The sequence below is a fragment of the Echinops telfairi genome, unplaced genomic scaffold (genome assembly GCF_000313985.2).
Source record: "Echinops telfairi isolate 266 unplaced genomic scaffold, ASM31398v2 ScPeMD7_10;HRSCAF=50, whole genome shotgun sequence".
NCBI lineage: Eukaryota > Metazoa > Chordata > Mammalia > Afrosoricida > Tenrecidae > Echinops > Echinops telfairi.
The window spans coordinates 4,413,224-4,435,217 of NW_022103907.1; the positions used below are offsets into that span (position 1 = coordinate 4,413,224).

General features: G+C 46.4%; 1 protein-coding gene across 2 annotated transcripts in view; it reads right to left on the reverse strand.

The window, feature by feature from the left end:
• Positions 1 to 1,696: 1,696 nt before the first annotated feature.
• Positions 1,697 to 21,994, reverse strand: part of CAPN14 (calpain 14) — a 34,239-nt gene continuing 13,941 nt past the window's right edge. For both annotated transcript variants that reach the window (XM_004711103.1, XM_030884708.1), the window contains 11 exons: positions 21,098 to 21,102; positions 19,948 to 20,153; positions 18,995 to 19,031; positions 12,101 to 12,157; positions 11,140 to 11,197; positions 8,726 to 8,790; positions 6,990 to 7,058; positions 6,237 to 6,315; positions 5,452 to 5,568; positions 5,055 to 5,110; positions 1,697 to 1,723 (listed from right to left, as the gene is read on the reverse strand). In XM_004711103.1, the coding sequence (XP_004711160.1) occupies positions 1,697 to 1,723; positions 5,055 to 5,110; positions 5,452 to 5,568; positions 6,237 to 6,315; positions 6,990 to 7,058; positions 8,726 to 8,790; positions 11,140 to 11,197; positions 12,101 to 12,157; positions 18,995 to 19,031; positions 19,948 to 20,153; positions 21,098 to 21,102 (776 nt within the window). The remainder of the gene's footprint in view (positions 1,724 to 5,054; positions 5,111 to 5,451; positions 5,569 to 6,236; positions 6,316 to 6,989; positions 7,059 to 8,725; positions 8,791 to 11,139; positions 11,198 to 12,100; positions 12,158 to 18,994; positions 19,032 to 19,947; positions 20,154 to 21,097; positions 21,103 to 21,994) is intronic.

Sequence of the window (21,994 nt, forward strand, 5' to 3'; positions counted from 1 at the left end):
AGAGTGGGGGTGAGGGAGATGGCTCTGCACTCCGATTTCTAATACTGGACATTAGGTGGGAGGAAGCGTTGGAGGTCAACTGGGAACAGTTTGTCTTTGAGTTGCCACAATGCCACATAGACTTGGAGCCTGGAGAGGAACATACCAGTGACAATTCGGATCACTCAGAAGCCAGACAAAGGGTTTCTATCAGACTTAATTAAGCCAAAACCAGACACCATCCCAGCAAACAGACCCAACCCACTGGGATCCAGAGATCTGAAATTGGATGATGGTTTCCTCTCTCACACTCAAGACATCTCCAAAATGACCTTCATGCATTGAGGAAATAACTGTTTTATGAAAACAAATAGTTACAATGGCAGAACTGAAAGACAGAGATACGGATAAATTAATGGACATAAAACTTTGAAGAGACTATAAGTACATGATCACCGTTTATAAAACCAGCAACACCTCTTATGCCTGGCACTTAGGGAAAACCATCGTATACTTGATCATTTGGGATCAATGAACACCTTTCTAAAGAAAATACAGTCCTATCTCTTTAAACCAGACTTCAAAGATGCTCCTCTCTGGTGGTGACTCCAGCTCTCCATCGCCTTTGTCTCTGCTGTCAAGGGAACCTCTCGGCCTTCCTTTCACTTCCCTTTAGTCTGCCAAGCTAAAGTCCGCAAACCACATAGCCATGGTTGTTAGAATCCTTTGTTAATTAATTGTGAATCAAACTTAAATGAATGTCCTTCAAGTGCTAACCTGCAACGAGATGCATGGGCTTTGGGGAACGGCTTTCATTCTGGCCTGTAAATGGGCTCTGTGTCGGGAGGGAGGCCACGGGTGTATCTCTGTGGTTAAAAAAGATCCCATATCCTACCTGATTAACCCCATAGTTGAGGTTTGTTTTTTATTTCTTTGGAGCAGGTAGAGAGTTTCTGGACTGATTTGGTATGGTTCTGAGAGTTCGTAGGTCAAATAAACAGGTTGGCACTTGCCACAGCAGGGAGCTCTTTGAGAACTCAGGTGGTTCCTCCAACATTTAATCATCTGGGGATCTTGCCAGCAGAAGATGACTTCAGATGCCAGAGCTGGCTGACTCCCACCTGGACCCTGCCAAGTCTATTTGCTGGCTTCTCCAAAGCCCAATCTAACCCCAGTCACACCTACAGTTAAGCCTTAGCCATGATGCTACCAAAAACCTAGATGCTGGTACAGACACTAGTCCCTCCTCAGATCTTGAGATTTAGACTACGATCCCAAATGTGATGGCCCTTAGAATGCCATGCTATTGCTATTAGGTGCTCCCAAGTCAATTCTGACTCACAGTGGCCCTACCGTACGTACAGTGTGATTAAAGAGTGCCTCACAGCGCTGCGACTGGACATCCATGGGGCTAGTCACCCCAGCTCTGGAGTCAGAGTGGCTAGGCCATGCTGCATAGCCTCTCTGCCTGTGACAAGGTTGTGGCTGCAGGGAAGGACAACTGGTCCTTACAAATCAAAGACAGTATTTACAATCTCCCTTCTCTTTTCACATGGTGGCCATCCAAAGAAGAGATCTTCAGGAGAAGAATCTTTCTGGCTGAACTTGACCGCTGGAGAGGTGGTCCTGAAGACAAGGAACTGGAGTGAGGGGGAGCCAGAGGTACCCTGGAGCCATGCAGGAAGTCCTCGGTGAGAGCTTCTGGGCGCCAGTCTTCTCAGGAGTAGAGAGTCATCATTAGCCACTAGACAGGATGGAAAAGCAAGTTCTGATCAATTCAGACCCGTCTCCTCACAACACTCAAAGGGGCTTTCAGTTGTCTGTCTGTCCCCAGCTACTCAGAGGACCAGAGCCCAACACAGGACTTTGGGCTTCCTTTTCTGACTCTTGGGGAGCCATGGAGACAGGACACTAATACATATTTTAGCCAGAGGACCATACTACCTGGTCATAAGTAAAAATCAGCGTTGACTTTTCATAGTACCTGTGAATGCTGACAACCCATATACCAGCTGATTCTACGTTCAGTTCTCTGTCTCCCCCCCCGCCTCCACCCCCCACGGATTCAATTTGGCATGCACTTAGAGGGGACCTCTTGGGAAACTGCTCCCAGGCCAACTACATGCAAATGATGATAATGGTGATGGTGGCCTTGATGAAGGTGACGGTGATGGCGGAGAAAACTCAAAGGAAAACTCCAGTGAGGGGGCTGCTACCTCCTAAAGCTCTTGGGCAGCCCTCATGACCTCCTCTTCAGGGAACCAGGGAGGGTCAGAGCTGCAGAGGACCTTGGGACCTAGTCCAGCCCACTCATTTCAGGTGGGGGAACTGAGGCCCAAAGATTGAACATAAATACCCTTCAGTCCTCGAGCTACATGTAAGACCTTAACCCTGGCTGAGACCCAGGTCCCAGGAGTTCTGGAGCCATGGCTAAGTATCGGACTGCTGACTGAATGGTTGCCAAGCCAAACCCATCCCATTGCTCCACACGCCAAAGACCTGGTGAGCCCCACCATAGAAGTCAAAGCTCAGAAACCCCTAGGGCAGTGGTTCTCACCTTCCTCATGCCGAAACCCTTTCATCCAGGTCCTCATGGTGACCCCCAACCATAAAATTATTTTCCTTGCTACTTCATCACTGTCACTTTGCTACTGTTATGAATCATAATGTAAATATCTGATATGCAGGAGGTATTTGCATTGTTACAAATTGAACATAATTAAAGCATAGTGATTCATCACAAAACTAATATGTAATTATATATTGTGAAATATTTATTTCTAACGACAAGTTAATGAAATTTTGTCTTGAAGCATGGCATAGCATGGGTAAGTCTTCATGCCAGCTACTCGTAGGTGGGCGTATCTGCATGTGGGCAGACCCGCTTGGAGACGGATAGAGGAGCGGTGTCTTGGTTCCTAAGATGATCAGAAATATGTGTTTTCCGATGGTCTGAGGTGATCCCTGTGAAAGGGTCGTTCGACCCGCAAAGGGGTTGCAACCCACAGGTTGAGAACCGCTGCCCTGGGGCAGCCCTACTCTTTCCCGTGTAATCACGGTGAGTTGACTGTCCCCAAACATAAAAAGGCAGCCAGCCAGGGGAGCGCAGAGGAGGGAAGACCCAGGCCGGATGGAATAACGTGTGTCATCCCTCCAAGCGCGCAAGGAAGGCAGGAAAAGCCATCCGCGACGCAGGCGGAGGTCAGGGTCAGATCAGGCAGGACACACAAGACAAAACAGACCTCAGTTGAGGAGCTGGCGGTGCCTTGACCGCAGGCCCAGCAGCACTTAACTCGAGTCCAGTAATCTTTCTACACGTCGTCGCTGCACAGGTGCAGGGCTCCTGCTGTGGGCTGCCCTGTGTCCTGAGTCACCCACATCTTCTGCTCCCTGGCTCTGTGCCTGCCTCTATGGGGGGTGGGGGGTGGGGGTGGGGACTACTTGGGGTCAGAAGGTGATGCCAAAGTAGTTCTCTGTGTAGGTTAGGACACTCAGGGATGAACTCAGAAGACTCTAAACTTTGCCCTCTAGCTGCGCCCTACCTGCACACCTGAAGATCGGAGTGATGGATAGAGCTATGTGCTGGAGGGCCTATACCTTGGAAGGTGGGTGCATAAAAAAATGGACATTTGAGGTCAAGAAAGAAACCCTAGTTTCTACTGAGGCCTTTCGCAACAGCCCAAACAGGGCATCTGTTTCCAAAGGAAAGCAGTGATTCAACTCCAGACCCCCGTCCTAGCGGTGAGCATGAGGTAGCACCACCTTGGGCACAAAGCAGGCACTTGAGACGTAGGCGCAGTCTGAAGGACCAGGGAAGACAACTGGTGCCATACACACCTACAGGTCACAATGCCTCCTGTCATTCGTTCAGCAAACATCTGTCAAGCACTTGCTAGATGCAGAGAACTGTCTGAGATTCGAGAACAGGTGAGACTGAGTACACTTCCTGTCCTGTGATACAGGCTACACCAGCCAGCTCCTAAGAGGAGGCTTCCTCTCTCTCGTGCATCCTACCGGCCCCGACCCTGACCTCTGGCTCATCATGAGACAGCTTCCCTGCATACCCTGTGCTCTCGGTGGGATTGAACACATTATTCCATCTAGCCTGGGTCTTTCCTTCTTGCCACGCAGGCTGGCTGGCTAGGCTCCTCTCTGGGGCTTCAATTTCAAAGCAGCCTCCCTTAGAGAGACGTTGGCAGAACACGGCATGGAGCGTCGCTCTCATTACGGTCTGTGCTTGAGCTCATGACTTCCGGTAACCCAGCCCGTGACCCTTCTCTGTCTCCATGTCCTCTGCTACAGGGCAAAGTTCCCACGCTATTGAGTCAATCCCACCCCGCAGCCACCCTGTGGGACAGAGCACAACTACTGCATGGGGTTTGCACTCTGACAAATATTTACAGACCTCGACTGCTCATGCTTCTCCCAGTGAGCAACTGGTGAGTTTGAACCACTGAACTTTAAGTTAGCAGCCCAACCCTTAACCCATTGCACCACAAGAGCTTCTTCTTCTCCCAACAGAGGAGGTTCCCTCCCCATACATTGAAAACAGATGTAGTCCTGGGACTGGCTTTGAACCATAGAAGTTCCAAGGGATAGTGACAGCTGGAAGCTAGATTTCAGAACCTGGCATGTTCCCGTCCGATTTCTTCAGCTTCTGCCTTTGTTCTGCAAAGGCTAAGCGTGGTCAGAGCCTCCTTAATGAAGGCACCATAGCGCAGCCCCCACCAGCCCTCAGATGCATGCACAAGCCAGCAAGATCTCCTGACTCAAAGCCTTGAGACTCTGGAATTAGATGAACGCTTATTGTATGAGGCTGAAGTGCTGTAGGTTTTACTCCAGGGCAAGATTCTGGTCACAGATGCCCTTGGTCAGTCTCTGGCTCCTTTCCTTTGTGTTTAGCACATAGTAAGTCCTCAAGAAATGTCTGATCCATGAGTCGGCACAGGAATGCAGTCCACCATTCCAAACTCAGCAGAATGAATGGGCCCAGAGCTCTTCTTCCAAGAGCCTGCACCTATAATGGTGACCTGAGCCCAAGATCCCGGGCAGCAGACCCCACGGAAAAGGCTCACCTCTGGCTTCTGGAGGTATATGCCTTTGCCATCCTGCGTTAAGTTCTGGAAGGCCTCTGGGAAAAGCAGCAGAATAGCACAGAATGAATTGTTTGATGTTGGAAACACCAGGAACTCGTTCTCCCCATACTCCCTCCCCTTGCTCCCTTCACCATCCCGGTACTGAAAACCCAAGGGAACCCCCCTTAGGCCTCTGTGCCTTTTCACTAAATGAGCTGCCTCTCCCCATGGAAGCCGTGTAGCCATTGTTGGGGTGGGCTTAGCTGTGTCTCACAGCCTCAGAGCTCATGGTCCATGCAGTTTGTCTGGCCTCTTATCCTCCAACATGAATTGCCGTCTGGAGAATACCCTATAGGGAGGAGGGAGGAAGCCCCAGCCCTCCCTCCAGCTGGCTCACCCTCCATGTTCTCTGCACGCAGCATCAGGTGGACAAACTGTACAAAGTCAATCTGGAGATTGGGGCCGCCGTAGCGGATGAGCATCAGCTTGCAGACATCGTCAGTGAGCCCCAGCCCTACATTGGACACAGGTTTCTGTGAGGGGGGCTGGCAGCCTTGCCCCCCAGCTCCCTTCCCACATGAGGCCCCTGAGGAGTACCTTCACTTCAGGGGAGCATGGGCACCTTCTTTTCATTGTTCGCTTATGCTATTTTATCTCCATTCCTCATGCCTGCTGATCATGAGCCACGAGTCTGGGAATGTTTAGATCCTGGCAAAAAGCTGTCTACTCAGTGCTGAGTCTGATTTCCGAGTGTGAACTCTGGACAAGTCACCTGACTTCCCTACAACTCAAGTTTTAACTCAATAAAGATGGGATGATTACCGGGAGCTGTTAAAGAGTAAGTGAGAGCCTGATATGCCAAGCCCCAATAAATGTCAGCTATGATTATAATGGAAATACCAAGCATTGTTTTTCTTATGTGCAAATCCACTTCTTTGAATCAACTAATGCACATATGGCCATCAGAATGGCCATGTTGAAATGTTCCCTAGATGGTAACTGCTAACGCTACCGCTACCGTCATCACCACCAGCACCAGGGAAAGGCTGACGGCTTGTGGTGTGGATTATGTCCAAATCTCCAGTGCATCAGCATGAGTGGCTGAGTCTTACACTCTGCACCAGCTCTGGCGAGCAGCATGCCCCTTATCAATGCCGTGCCAGCAGATCCTTCCATGCCTACCTGCCTCCTTCACAGCAGCCCGCATCTGGTCCCAGTTCAAGTATCCTGACTGGTGACTGTCTTGTTTGTGGAAAACATCCTGCAAAGAAACCCAGCCCAAGGCTATGGAAGCCAAGCCAACCCCATCCCCACCCCGAGAGCTCCAAAGGGCCTCAGAGAAGATGCTGCAGAGAATTATGGGGATGCCATAACCCAGGAGGGTCTGCACCTGGGATAAGAATGTGCCAGCGGGCTCCTGCCAGAATCCTACTGCCTCTCACATTGCTTTAGGGCGCATGGCTCTGAGAAAGGGACCAAACAGGCTTTCCTTCATGAAGTATAGACCCACCTGGTTAGGGAAATGGCATTAATCTGAGCACAAGATCCAATGGCTTAGGGCCATCCCAATTGACGACTCAAGAGAGAAAGGGTCAGGGTTGTGAATCACGAATGGCTTTGAACACCATGCTAAGAAGTCTGACCTTTCTCTATATGCAATGAGGAGTCTGGACAGACTTTTCGTAAGGAAGCAGCATGGTCAGATGGGTGCTTTAGAAACGCAGGAGGCCATTGCTACAGATTCTCTAAGGAGCAGAAAGAGCGAGGAGGAGGTGAGGCTCATGGGAGGGAAATTCGATTGGAGAGAACCAAGGGACGAAGGAGAAACTTGCATTTTATGTAGTTTTCCCACACTCAGAGAAATCTCTGTTTCTCCTCTTCCTCCCCCTCCCCCTCCCTCCACCCCCCAAAAGTATGATTTGCACTTGTTCTTACCTGACAGAGCATCAGCTGTTTCCACAGGTCCCTGAATTCCTGGATGCTCACAGTACCTGTGGCGTTCAGCTAGCAAAGTCAAGGTAAAAATCTGCCAGGAGAGCCTTCCAACATTAACCCGGTGAGTAGTGGCAGCTCCTCCACGCAACTGTGTGCATTGTTGGGTGCTCCCATTCAGTGTCTGACACCCCTCCTTCGCCTCCCCTCGGGAGCCCATCTGGCCCAGTCTCCCTCACCCTTGCTAGGACAGGCCAAAGGAGCCAAAGAAAGCATGACAGGGGTAGTGATGATGAGGGTAACAGCAAAACATTCTGAGATGGCCCATCGGATGTCTTTAATCAAAGCATAGAAGCTCTGTTTTCATTACTGTTCAAATGAACTTATGGAAAGAGTCAGGCATAAGGTGAATAAGGATGCCTATTCAGCCCTTTGGGGAACAATTGGGAGTTGAGTGGATGACTATAAAGACCCTCACCCCAATCCTCCACCCCGCATCAGAGGGGCTGGGTCAAAATGCCGCTGCATCCTACCTCTAGGTGAGCCCATCTAGAGCCTGAGGTCAAGCCTCAGTGACACGCCGCACCTGTGCGACTCTACTTCCTCCTATGAGGTGAGGTAGGTATTGCCTCCCCCATGATATGGATGGGAAAATATGGGCCCAGAAGGGTTTTGTTAAAGGCCAAGAGGGTTTGCTAAATGACCAGACTGGAGCCGGCTTCCATGGACAGACATGTGAGGACACCCCACACCTACGGGAGGACGTTGCTAGCTCAGTGGTGGACTTCCCACTTCACATGAGGCTGGATCACAGCCAGTCCAGCTCATGCCCCGCCGAGCAGAGGCGTGTGTCCTCCTACAGTGCTGACCGGGTTCCAGCACAGCTTCCCAACTAAGAAGACTAGGAAGAAAGGTCGGGCGATGAACTTCCAAATGTCAGCTGAAGACGTCCTTGCCCATCGTCATAGGCTGCCTACCTCTGATGATGGGGACAACACAGGACCAGCGGTGTGCATTCCATTGTGCATTGTATCACCGTGGCTGGGCGCTGGCCATGGCGCAAGGACACAGCTTTCCCTCTCCGAGTTTCTGCAAAGACTGTTTATTCTCTCTGCTGGTTTGGTTTTTATTGTTGCCACCCCCACCTTCCCCCACACCCCGGAAACACACACACAAACACACACACCAGACTATCAATTCTATGTGTCTTTCTGTAGAATGGATAATCAAATTCTCATTATATTGTCTATTTAGAAAAGCAGAGGGTTTGCTAGAAAAATTACAGTGGTAAAAACCAAGAGAACTGAGTTTGTGGCGTGTCATTTAACTTCCCCAAGCCCCAGTCGCCTGGTCTATAAATGGGGAGGCACACTGCCCCTATCACTAAATGACAAGCTGGGGAATTGTTAATAATCACCACCCTGCAGCTGCCTCATCTTCACTACCAGGAAATAAGACTATTGATATTAATAGCTCATATTGGTCACTTATATGGCAGGTCTATTCTAAGCGCTTAACTTCAACTGTATCCTACTTGAATTCTTAGGGGTAGGTTTTAATACTCCCTCAGTACTCCCTAATACTCCTTCAAATGAGCACCTCGAGGTGCCATAAGAGCTAAGTGGTTTTCCCAAGGTCATGAAACCTAGGTCGGGGTTGGCATTCAAACCCAGGCCATCCGGCCCCAGAGCTAAGTGCTCAGCCAGCAGCATGCATTCCCCACAGGAATGAAAAGATACGTCCAGGAGGGCAAGGATCCCCTGGCAGGCCTCAAGGCTGAAGACAGGTTGTGCGTGCCCCAATTCTGAAACAAAACCAAAAACAGAACACGTCGGCCCGGGGCTGGCTCAACACGACATTCCCTTTTCTAAAGAAGGGGGACAGAGCTACCCAGACCTTGTGTAGGTTCCAATAACGCCACTTATGTGGGTGGAGAGAGGGAGGCCGAGGGACCAGTGGAGCTGGGTGGCGATTCCTTCATGCATGGGTCAAGTGGACACAACCCTCCTGCTTTAGGGGAGGCTGGGATCGTCGGACTACAGGCTCCCGGATGTCCTTGAGATCTGGGAGGCCAACCTGCTCCGGGCCCTATTCCCACGGATGGGTTTGCTCCTCGGATTACTGAGCAGATGATCGTTTGGCGAGGAGAAAGCATCTTATGTTAACTGTAATGAAATCTGCCGTCAGAGTTGCTCTCTGGTCCCTGCTCAGCCTCCAGAAAAGCAAGACACACATTGCCCCCTCTTCATCTTCTGCTTTCCATTCGGAACACCTAAAGATTTCTTCCACCGATCCCCAGGTGATACGATTTCCAAACCCTCATTCTGCTCTTCTAGACACTATCATTTTTCCAGGATTTACCTAAAACCAGGTACCTCATCTTGAGCATAATCCTTCAGGTGCAATTTGAGTAAGCAGCTAGAGTTTTAAGGCAGCATCTCCCAAGTGTAGTTCGAAAGGAGATGTTTTCTCAAAGAAAGGGTTTTGCAGTCAAGGCAAGTTGGGATGTTTTGTGTCTATAGACCCTTTTCTCTGTTCACCATGCAACATTCGCATCTCCTAAGTACCAGAGAGCCAACAATTACATTGTTTAAACCCAGAATTCCCTGAGTGTAATGGACCACAGAATCCGATCCCCTTCCTTCCATAGAACACTTATTATAACCTCTTGGCTTCTGCTGTTTCTTGGCACACCATTTCAAAATCACGAATCTAAATGCTGTCATTAAATATAGCCTGCATTTGTATTAGCTTATTAGGCAGCAACTTGAAACTATTATCTCCTGCTAAGCATGAGGTCAATTAAATTAACCAGGCATTTTTCACAATAAACTGTCACAAAAACGAGGTCTCTTCTGTGTAAAACTTGCGCAGCAATTTTTAAAAAACAAATTATGGGGCTTTGTTTTCATCTGGACTACATTTCGTCTGCTTGGTTTGGGCACCACTGGTTAAGAACATGCTGACTTTCTGTCCTGCCATCTCTGAGAGGAATGGATCCTTCCAGTATTGTGACCTCTACCAGTCTGATCAACCAGCATCCCATTTCTTCCCAAGTCGCTGCTCAAACTGGGGTATGTGAACAGGACTAAGAACAACATCTAGGGACACTCACCTAGAATTACTCCTCTAGTTTCACATGCCTATAACTCTTATCTAACTGGTAAGACTTAGAGCAAGTAATCGAATACTATCATTTTCCAACCCACATTTCATCACTTACATGAAGACATTTACAAGCACGTGGCCAAAATCTACAAGAGTCCCCTGATCTGCCCATGCAGGAACTCTCTCAAAGGATTAAATGAATGTAACCTGCCCATATGTTCTTTGAAAATTTACTTTGCATCCTTGTGATCCAGGCACTTAATGTTTTTTGGACTGTGCATAAGCCATATTTACTGGATATTCTCTACAGAACCCATCTAGAATATTCTTGGAAGGGTCAGTAATTATGGACTATCATGTCTAGGGCCTCTGCTATTTCTCTGAATAACTGAATTTGAATTGGAGAGATCGCCCAGGAGTTATTTCAAGTCCCATAATTATATAATTCCCTGGGCTAGAGTCTGCTTGGGTTTGAAGGCTTGGCTTCATTAAAAGGAAAGGCAATCACATTTCTTGGGTAGAAAACCCCCTTTAATGCACCTTCATGTTCACTCTCCTTTCTGGAGAAGTCCATCTGTTACTAACACATTCTTCTCATTCCAAATACAGGTATATTGTTATGGACTTCAACCTTTTTTTCTGGCTGATCCTTAGCTTCATGTGAAAGCATCGATATCCCCCATTTGCAGCAGGCTTTGAAAAACGTGTGTAGATCGATTTGAATATAAGCTCATCCAAGAGCTTATTTGCCAGATGAAGGAAGGAGACGTAGTTGTTCTTCATGAAATGTATATGTCGAGAAAGAAGCACTCAGCTATTCCTCTCAGTCTAGCAAAATGACAGAAATCCTCGTTCCTGCTACCATAGTTCTCAACTCACCCAAATGAAACAAAAATTGGGTATTCTTAGGGCTGCATAAATGCTTTGCCAGACAAGACGGCCTCTCTTGGTACAAAGCCTCCTCCGCCAGGGGAGTGAGAGGCAAACCACACACAGAAGAGCTGCGGCCCGTCTGGATCCTGCCGAATGGCTCTGAAATACTTACTGGACCAGGTCATGTTGTTCAGGATTTTCTGCAGTTGAACTGCATTTATTTCTGGATACTAAAAAGAAAAGAGAACAAGAGAAGAAACTCCGCATTACTGAAGGTTCATTAGATGGACAGGGGCCACAAGCTAAGAGAGGGAGCCCCATGTGGCTGGGAACGTCCTCCCCAGTATAATGCGCCCTCCTGAGTGGAGATGACTCCCGTGACCCTGTAGGGCAGGCTAGAATTGCCCCTGTGAGTTTCCAAGACTAACTCTTTATAGAATTTGAAAGCCCTGTCTTTCTCTCTCAGAGCTGTTGGTGGTTTCGAACCACTAACCTTTTAGTTAGCTCGATTTGTGACCACGATGCCCACCGCCAAGTGCTCCTTTCCATCTTTCATGGCATCGTTTAAATATCAGACCCCAGATCCCCAGTATTGTTCTGGCCCTATTCCTAAATAAATTTAATAACTAGCAGGAAAGGGAAAGGTGGCTTCCCTAGCCAGGTGCTGCCCACACCCGTCTTCTGCTGGTGCTCAAATCTACATCAACCAAAGATCAAATGCGAGGTTGGAAGGGAGGCAGAGGCTTAGCCTCAGATCCTCCTATTTCTAGCTACCTTCTTACCCATTTCAGTTTTAGTCCCTCTTGAGGTCACCATTCAAGTGACCTTCTCTCTGAGCTTTGCTCAGTTTTCCCTCTTCACGGCCCCATGGTTTGTCATGACCAATCTCCTCGCATTCCCCAGCTCCGATGCTAGACTCCCGTATGCTATGTGCTCAGGCAGCAAAGACCAAATGCGTTTCCAAGAACAGATTCGCATTTCACAGGTTCCTTCTCGGGACAACGACTCCAGTGGTGGCCCTAAACTCTCGAGAACATCATGGGACATGGACGTTTTGAGGCTGGGTAACCTCACATCACAGTTTATAAACAGGGTCAGACAAGTGCAAGCCCATCCTCATCTCGTCAGTTTACCTTTGCAAAGAGTTTGGTGAAGAATTCATCTTGCTCTTCGTGTTGTTCTACTATTTCCTGTAGGAACAGATAGAGCGAGACGTAGCCATTGACCTGTGCAAATAGGCTCGCATGCCCACAAATGTCTCATGGCTTCCAGGCCCTTGGGTAAGCAAAGGCTGTTTTTCTCTTATTTCATCACTTGAAGCGCTTCAACTCCCCAAACAGAACACAAAGAAGACTTCTAAAGAAGGGTGCTATTTAATCATTCCCCTGAAACAGTATCTACCCCAATCCACAGCCCTCCAGCTATCTCTGATGTTGACCCTCACTGACTCCAATTAGAAACATGTGCCCACAGCACACCTGAGTATTCAGAATCTACCCTAGCATAAAGTATATACAACCCTGTCCTTTAGTTCTTGTTTAGAGCTTGCTAGGTGTCTAAATCGCACATAGTTAACATTTTAAACAGAGACTTTGAATGACTTCAGGGCTTCGGCTCTGGGTTCTAGACTCCAAGATTTCTTAATGCCTCCATTAAGCCCATCTCTTTCACCTTCTGCCCCATCCACAGTGGAAGTGGGCTATCTTCCCTGACAAGACGCTTAGACAACAAAAGCCATTAGAGAAAAAGCTAAGGCAGATTTTTGCCTCAACTATAAAAAGGCTAATGAATCTTCTCTTTCAGAGCAAGATAGAATAATCGGGATTCCTCGATCTGTTACTGCCTGAAATGACAACACGTAGACCACTTGATGAAGCAAAGGCTTTCAGATTTTCAGCATCAGGCACCAGACAGTGCAATGATTCCAGAGACAGGTTATGGTGCAAAAAGGAGGAGTTCAAATAGAACCCAGGAGTCTTTCTGATATGAGGAGACAGAGCAAAGAGTCAGGAAAAGCCAAGGTGGCCAGAGTTCATGCTGAAGAGTGTCAGAGAGGAAAAAGAGGCAAAACTAGAGAGCATTCTGGAAATCTAATGTGGAACACAAGCGGAAGACCTTACCATTCACAGGGCATTGTGAGCATGTCATAAAGGGTCTTCACCGAGTATGGAAACCTAGATCAAAAGTTCTCTTGTTCTGACAACAAAGTATGAGATTAAACTGTTTCCAAGTAATTTGACAGGTTAAAACTCAAGGATATGTGTAGGAATACGGCAGCAACCAGCACCACATTAAAATTGGCAATGCCTTGTGCCCAATCAAAGGAAGAAGAGAAAAACCTGATGTATTGAAAAAAAGAAGGAAAAACTGATATGTAAGAAAGACAAAATTAATCAATAGAAACACGTTGAGAAATAACAGAGATGATAGAGTCCATGTGCATGACTATTTAGACAGCTATAACTATATTTCAAATGTTCACTATCATCCAAATTCCTAATAGGTGGGCTAAAGATTAAACATCTCTGTTGAATAGATTAAGCATCAATGGGTGGATATGGGATAGGTAGATAGATAGAAATAGACATAAGCATGTACAGAGGGTAAGTCAAAAAGCATTCTACAAAATCATATAAACATTTATTAAACCAAAAGATCAAAGGTCAACATAGTTTGATGAGGGGGCATCTAGGTCTCTACAATTCTGAAAGTGGTGTTTCATTCTCTCTAACCCTTTTGAAAGAGTTATGCACGCTTCAGTTTACATCACGTCAAAATGTCAGTTTGGGTGCTTTGAGGGAATTGAATCATGTTCCTTTTAAATGTTCTTTGAGTTTGGGAACAAAATGAAGGCTGAAGGAGCAAGATCAGCGTTGTAGGGTGGATAGGATAAGGTTTTCCAGTGAAATGCTTGCAGGACAAACGTTGCTACACTTGAAGAATGAGCAGTGCATTGTAATGATGGGGGGGAGATTTCTTACCACAATTTGTGTACCCTTGCTCTCTCCAATGCAGTTTTCAACCTTATGACATTTTCTTCCTAATAAGCCCCTGTGATCATACTCTGTCCTTTGAGAAAACCTATCAAGATGATGATTTTGGAATCCCAAAACACAGTCACCATAGCCTCTGAGCCGACCTCTCTGCCTTAAATCTATCTGTCTCAGCACAACCTTCTGAAGCTAGTCTTTTCATTGGAATTTTTTTGAAGGCACACTAATGGGTCTAAGATAAACATATTTTGTTTACAATAAACCTATACGTATATGAATGGGAACCATAGTACCAATGCTTTTTAACTTATCTGTGTGTGTATGTGCCCTTGTGTACATATACTTACCCTTGCATGTATTTGCAAAACTGTCTAATGGTTTAGGGATGGTTTTTTAGAAAAGGTGTGCAAGACCTATTATTGAAAATGATAAAACTCTTTGAAAGAAACTAAATATTTAAATCAATGAGGAATACACCATGCGTATGAATCAAAAGACTTAAAAATTTAAGATGTCAGTTCTTCCCACATTAATTTATAGCTTCAATGCCAGAGCAATCAAAATCTCAGCTGCCCTTATTGAAGAAATGGATAAGCTGATTCTAAAATGGAAATGGAACAGTGATAGACCTAGAAGAGGCCAAAACAAAACAACATTTCAAAACTCGTTTTGAAAGGAAAACGCAGGTGGAGGATTTCTACTATCTGATTTCAATGCCATGAGCTCTAGTAATCAAGGCAGGACAGCCATCAACATATATAAAGGCACGCGTGGGACATAATTAAGTCTAGAGTTGAGATACATTCAAGAGCGCTTCAAAAAGTTCATGGAAAATGGAATAAAGATACAATGACATTTTCCCATGAACTCTGAATTTTCCTTGAATATGGTCAAATACCATGTCCAGGCAGTAGAAAATGATACTTTTTAAAACAAGCGGTGGTGGGAAAGAAACACCAAAATGCCCTCACCTCACACCATATACACAACTAAACTTTAAATGCACCAGAGATGCTTGTATGTGCTACAACTATAAAATTTCCAGAAAAAAACATAAGAAAAAGCATTTTAACTTTGGGTTTGGCAAAAACGTCTTTAATGTGATCAAAAAAAACGATACAGGGAAATATTTAATACATTTAAATAATCATAAGTTAAACCTTTTTCTCCTCGGAAGATGCATTAAGTAAATTAAAAGGCAAATTACAAGCTGTGAGAAAAGATTTGGAAACTATCTCCCAAAGGACTTGCGTGCGGAGAATGGAAAGAACACTGACAACTCAGTGACAGGTCGGTGAGGCCCCTAATTTTAAAAATGGGCAAAAATTTGAACAGACGCTTCACCAAAGAAGACATGTAGATGAAAATAATCATAGAAAGTCATTAGTAAAATGCAAATTAAGAAGACAGCACAATACCACCATAACCCAACGTTCACTGCCTTGTAGACTGTCATCAGCCCCAGCTAGGAAGAATAGCACTGTGTCCGAAGGGTTCCCAGGCTGTGGAACCTTTGGGCACGTTGGCAGGTTGGTCTTCCAAGGTGTGTCTGGGTGGGTCCAAACTCCCAGCCTTTAGGAGTTGATCACATAACCATTGGTGCTATCAAGAGGTCTGATAAACCTACCAAGAGGTCTTACAAACAATGGCAAAGACTGACTGTGCCAAGCATTGGCAAGAGCGTGGAACAAAAGGGTCTCTCATCTGACTGATGGGAATGTAACAGAGTATGGCAGTTTCAATGGTGGATTAACAAGTAAGCACAATATAAACTGTGTCAGGCTCAAATTGAGCAAGGTGTTCAGTCATGGGCTTGCACGCTAATCGACAGTGAGCAATTCTCTATGGGTTTCACCACATCTTTGATGTGGGGGTCAGGTGAAATTGTATACTGCAGACTGGTGGGAAGACAAAAGTGGACTGTGTGGAGCTTGCCTATTGAGTAATCTAGCCCTGGCATCATTTATAAATGCCAGCTCATGCCAGCTCAAGAGAGCTGAATGTACATATTTATTTCCAACTTGACTTCCTGTTCTGTGACATCATGTCGGTAGTTTGACATGGGTCATGGGGGAGGCATGTTCACTATGGAAAGAGGCAAATGCTACAATGAGAGGATTGGGGGGAAAGGAGGAGGTGGGAGCAGTAGTTTCTACACCCCATGAGACCCAGGCATGGACTCACAGGTATAGTGTAAGGTAAGTAAAAGCTTTTATAAACCGACAAAGTGTTAGACACAAGTCGTCATGGCAGCGTTGTTGGTGATGGCCCCAAACTGGAAAACCACCCGAGTCTTCATTAGTAGGTGACTAGACAAACAAATTGTGGATATCCATACAACGGAATCCTGCTTTTCAATGAAACCCACTGTCACGGAGTCAATTCGGACTCACAGCAACCCCGTAGGACAGGGTAGAACTATCCCTGGGGGTTTCTGAGACTGTCACTTTCATATTGGTTTTGTAATTCATGTAATTATTTTTTAATTGTGGCAAAAATATCCATAACAAAGCATTCTCCAATTCAACAACTTCTGCATGTATAATTCAGTGCCACTGATTATATTCATGTTATACAACCATGATTGATATCCTTTTCCAAATTACAGTATTCCACCAACATTAACTGAAACCCAATGCCCCCAAGCAACAACTCTTCCTTCTTCACCATGGTAACCAATGGCCAAGTTTGGTTAATTTTTCTGTTCTTTTTTTTAAAGTAGTTTTCTTGATATAGTATTTACATATCATACACTTCCATAGTCAAGCCGCTTTTTAAAGAGTTGTATATACAGCATTGCATTCAGTTCTAATGTGCCCTTCCCCATCCTGCATTCATTGTTTGCTCCCCAAAGCCCCTCATGCTCCCCCGGACCCACCCCCACATCCCTGATCAAAACTTGCGGTCGATTGTCTCTATGCATCCACTCCTTCTGTCCTTCACAAACTTGGCAGCCCAATGGAACCAATAAAATGCAAAAACAAAACAACAAGAAGAAAAGAATAATAATAATAGAAAGATAAAAACAAAGAGTGAGAAAGAAAAGACCACCACCAATATTTGAAAAGCCGGAGAAGAAATTTCTACCATGGAACAAGCAAGAAATAGTGGAGCTTGGAGCAAGTTCAAGTTGAGTCAAGAGGAAGTCAACTGACCAAGTATCATATTAGACCATGGTCCTATCCACCAACATCAAGCTGACAACCATCTCTATGAGACTGTACCTCTTCACAGGAATAGAAAACCTCATCTTTCTCTTGCAGGACAAGTAGTGGATTCAAACTGCTGACCTTGTAGAAAGCAACTCAACCGGTAGCCCACTGTGCCACAAGGGATCTTTTCCAACCAAGAGTGTAAATATTGTTACATGCAAAACATGGATGAGTCTCAAAATAAGTTTTCTGAGTTAAAGAGAAAACTAGACAAAAAGGAATATGCACTGTAAAATGTCATTGAGGATGGCTCCAAGTCTATCAAACAGCTCCAACCTTGAACCTTCCGCTACTTGGGCATCAAGGTTTGGGGGAAAAAAATCTGCCCAGTGTTTGTAGTTTTTCTTTCAATAGGCGAGGTGAACATTGACCTTGAAAAGACCGGTATGGGCTGACAGGGAGTCACACAGCAAGTCTCGCCACAGACACCAAGGGGTGACCCTTGGCTGCTCTCAGACACCATACAGTGCTTCTGTTAGTGGGCTACACCATTTGCCTTTGTGGTTTGTTGGTGTGAAAGGTCATGGCCATGGCTGCAAAGAAAGTTAGTGACGGCAGCAGTCGAGCTAAGAGGGAAGCCGTGAGACCCACAATGGCATTAAAGAAAGAAATCACCGAGAAATTTGAATCCGGTCATCGCTGTCTGAGCTGGCGGTTGAATACAACATGGCTAAGTAGACATTATCAACATTTGGGGGGAAACAAAAGTGATTCAAGTGGCTAATGTGGAGAAAGCGTTAATGGTTAAAACAGGGAACCCAGACCGCAGAAAAGGTTGAAAAGTGACTGCTCATTTGGATAAATCAGACACAACTCGATGGTGATAGCGCATCCGAGTATCCAGAGGGACTTTATAAGCGCAATTTTGGGGCCACAGAACCAATGATTGGATTTTCCATTTTTTCTTATCAGAAAGATATGTTCAGTTCTTGAACTCTTCGGGGGTCAAGCCCAAATTGGGACCAAATGGAGTTCGACAACTGAGGTATCGTTGGGTGCACCATTCTAGAAAAGTAACCCATAGCCATGAACACCCCCGTGGTTGTCTGGAAACTGCTACGTATGACAGGGTGGGACCTCAGGAAACTTTGGGAAGTGACAGATATTTTCATTATCTTGATTGGAATGTGGTCACACCTCATACATGTATGTCAAAATTAACCAAACAGTGTTCACTAAATCTGTTCGGTGTAGAGAATTCCCATTATACTTCAGGGAAACAGAAAAAAAATAGACCAACCTGACCACCTTCTAACCAGTTTAAACATAGCAGAGTGATGAGCTCACCCAAATCTCAGAAAACCCATGTGGTTTAATCTTATAATATCTTATACTTTCTTTCTTTTTTTCTATTCCTATTTTCCTCCCTCTTTCAATGGGTATATTTTACTATTTACATTCTTTTAAAAAAAATCATTTTATTGGGGGCTCATACAACTCTTATCACAATCCATACATACATCAATGTATAAAGCACATTTGTACATGTGTTACCCTCATCATTCTCAAAACATTTGCTCTCCACATAAGCCCCTGGCATCAGCTCCTCATTTTCCCCACTTCTTATACTTTCTACCATTACATTCACACACACACACACACACACACACACACACACTGCATGGTCTTGGGCTCTGGGTTTGGAATGGCTGGGTCCTTACTGGATGTGTAGTGGTCTGTTTGCCATACAGCAGGGTGTGGGAGAGTCCTGGCAGCTCCTTCCTCCTCCCAGAACTACCCCTCCCAGAATATGAAGGGAGACACCCACCACCCTGGCTTTGAAAACCATTCCACCCACATGACATTCTCCTTGCCTGCTCACCTTAGACATGACAACATGGGGGTCACTGCCAATTTCGCTGAGAGAAGAAAAAAAGAGAAGGGATTCCCTCTGAGATCATTTGGAGAGCCTTTTAACCAGTTCCCTCCCTCCGCATGAGAGCTCAGCTCTCAGTTCCTTGGTTGGGCCTGCCCAGCTTTGACAGCTCACCTATCACTTCTCCTTGGAGAAGCAAGACCCGGCACAGGGCACACCAAACTGCTCATAGCTCCCCCCACAACCCCACCCACTCTGCTGTTTCTTATCTCTGTACCTTTGATTATTTCAAATCCTCTACCTCCGGACATCCTCATTCAACGATCTCTATGCCTATTCAATGACGCAACTGTCTGAAAATAGCAGCTGAGGACTGATGTCAAGTCTAACTATGTGTGGCTGAGATAACACAAATCACACCAACAAAAACCATCCAAGTGCTACCTCTCTTAGGTCAAAGAATATTTTTGGTTGGGATGTCTTATGTAGATTCAAGTGTACATCTGAGCCTGTCGGTTAAAGATGGCCTCCCCTCACCTGAACAACTTCTCTGCATGCATGTCATCAGCACCACTCTCTCCCTGCAGTTGTCTCTGCTCCCCTCAGGACCACAGAGGGTTGCCTCAGGTGGCTCTTCTTGATGACCTTTCAATGCCTTTCAGACATGAATGTCATTAACTGCTGCTACATCTGTATTCTCCCCGGACCTTGAGATTCTAGAGAACAGGGACCACGATCCCTCTATCTCGTGATCTCTAATGTTCAGCAGGATTCCCTTGCCTTGTTCATGAGAATGTGTTTGCAGAAAAGAGGGATGCTCCTCTTGTAGACAGCCACATCAGTGTGCTGCTCTCTCTAGGTCTCAGGGAGACCCTGTCCTCCCCCAATTTGAACCTTGCCCTCTTTGCCTCCCTGGGACCCGTGAGCCCCAACCTCACAAGGAGGCCTTGCGGTCTTACTAAAAGATATGCTTCCTGGAGAAGACTCTAAGGATGAACTCCAACTCCTGGTTGGCCTCAGATGTGCAGGGCACAATGAGATATGTGCCTGGGTCCAGCCACAACTCTTGGCTCACTTCTTTCCCAGTATGAAATCTCTCTGGTCGACTCAAGGGAACATTCTTCCAGAAGAACTTAGGGGGCAGTCTCCTCTGTTCACCATAGTGCTGTGAGTGGAGGAAGAAGAGAACCAGTTAAAACGATCGCCTCAGCTGTGCCTGGACCTGGGGTCCTTGGCCCAAGATTAAAGTGATTCTGACTAGCCAAACTCAACACACTCAGGTGGCAGATGGGGAGAAGGGGTGAAAACAGATGCCAGGGATGGGCATCCCAGTTGGAACTCTATTAGGGCTGATCAACACGTGCCAATTTGCATGACATTATATTAGAGGCAGAGTTGTGTGCAAAATGTTGTAGTGCATGTCACTGGGCCTATACTATCCATTTTGCAGTTGGGGGGGAGTGAGCTCAGATAAGTAGGTCATCTGCCCAAAGTCATCCAGTTAGTGTGAATCCTAGCCTGAACTGCAGCTGAGGACAGCTGAGCTCCAGGCCCATGTTCTTAGCACATGCTGCTTCCATGTCTGCAGTGCAAGCTCCAGGTGATTTTGGTTTATGGTCACCAGTACTGATGGATCACCAATCACCTCCTCGCCTACATCACAACAGCTACAGACAGACACACTGGAGACTGCGTGTTTCTCAGGGACGTGGCCTCAGACAGGGGAGCCGGACTCCAACCAGCGCTCTGATGATGCTCTGGATCGGGCTACAGGTTCTGACCTTGACCCTGGCATATGGCATGTGCTTGATTTTCTCATTGAGACGTTCCTTCTCCCCCACTTTCTCCTCCTTCTCTCCTCTCCCCTCTTTCTGTCCTCTACTCCCCCTTTCTCCCCTCTCTCTCCCTTACCTCCTGCTCCCTCTCCCCTTTGCTCTCTGTCTGGGCTGTGGAGATGCACATGGGGATCTTCCCTGCAGCAGCATATATGCAGCTCTAACAAAGACACGAACCAACCACGTGAAAACATACTGGGCAGACTCCGCTCAGGGATGGAGAACAAAATGCATCGGACAGTAAAAAGCAGAGGCTCATCAGTTGCCTCTCTACCTTGGCTGCAAGGACCTCGAGTGAAATTGTAGCAGCAGCACAATACTCCTAGCTGCCCAGCTTTGTTTCCTTTGCCTGGTAGAATCAGCTGCCTAGGTACCCCTATCTGTTTGTTACTTTTCTCCTGTCGTTCTCATTTTCCACTGGCTGTGGTTTTGACGTGGTGACAATTTTTAATGTCAGTTGACCCAAGTTCTACTAGAAAGTAGGTGTGAGACAAATAACCACCTTGTTCAATGAAGAGGCCCTAGTAGGAGCCCTCCATATCCCCATAAAAGTAGCAGGTTGGGGAGGCAGTTCGCGAACCAGCCAAGGCCCAAAGCAAAATGGTTTCTTTATAAAAATCTTTTTACCCAACTCAATCCAAACTGAGAAAATCACGTTTTTCACTCCTGCTATTTCTGGAAAATAAAATAATAGCTGCCACCTTTCGGAGACTGTGATGTGTTGTGCCTTCTGAATGAATCCCTCCAGGCTACTCCTGTGCTCACAGAGTGGCTACCGCCCCTCTGCCTATATTCCTGCCACCCCCCTCCACCCCCCCTCTCCCCAAGCCTTTGTCCCTCATCCCCAGGGAGAGGGGGTGCAATTTCTCTTGATGCCCCATTTGTTAGCGGCCTCTCTTCATGGCCTCATTACCTAGGCGAGACTGTGATTCATCACCTTTCCGATGCAGTGACAGTCTTCCAGATCCACCCTAGGTTATACGCAGAGATTTCATCCATTCTGAAGTGTAGGCACCAGGCTAAGAGACCTCCCTATGGATGCATTAGCATTTCTTAGGAGTCCTTGAGTGGACAAGAAGAAGGAGGAGGAGGAGGCAAAGAAGAAGGAGGAGGAGAAAGAGAAGAAGAAGAGGAAGAGGAAGAGGAAGAAGAAGAAGAAGAAGAAGAAGAA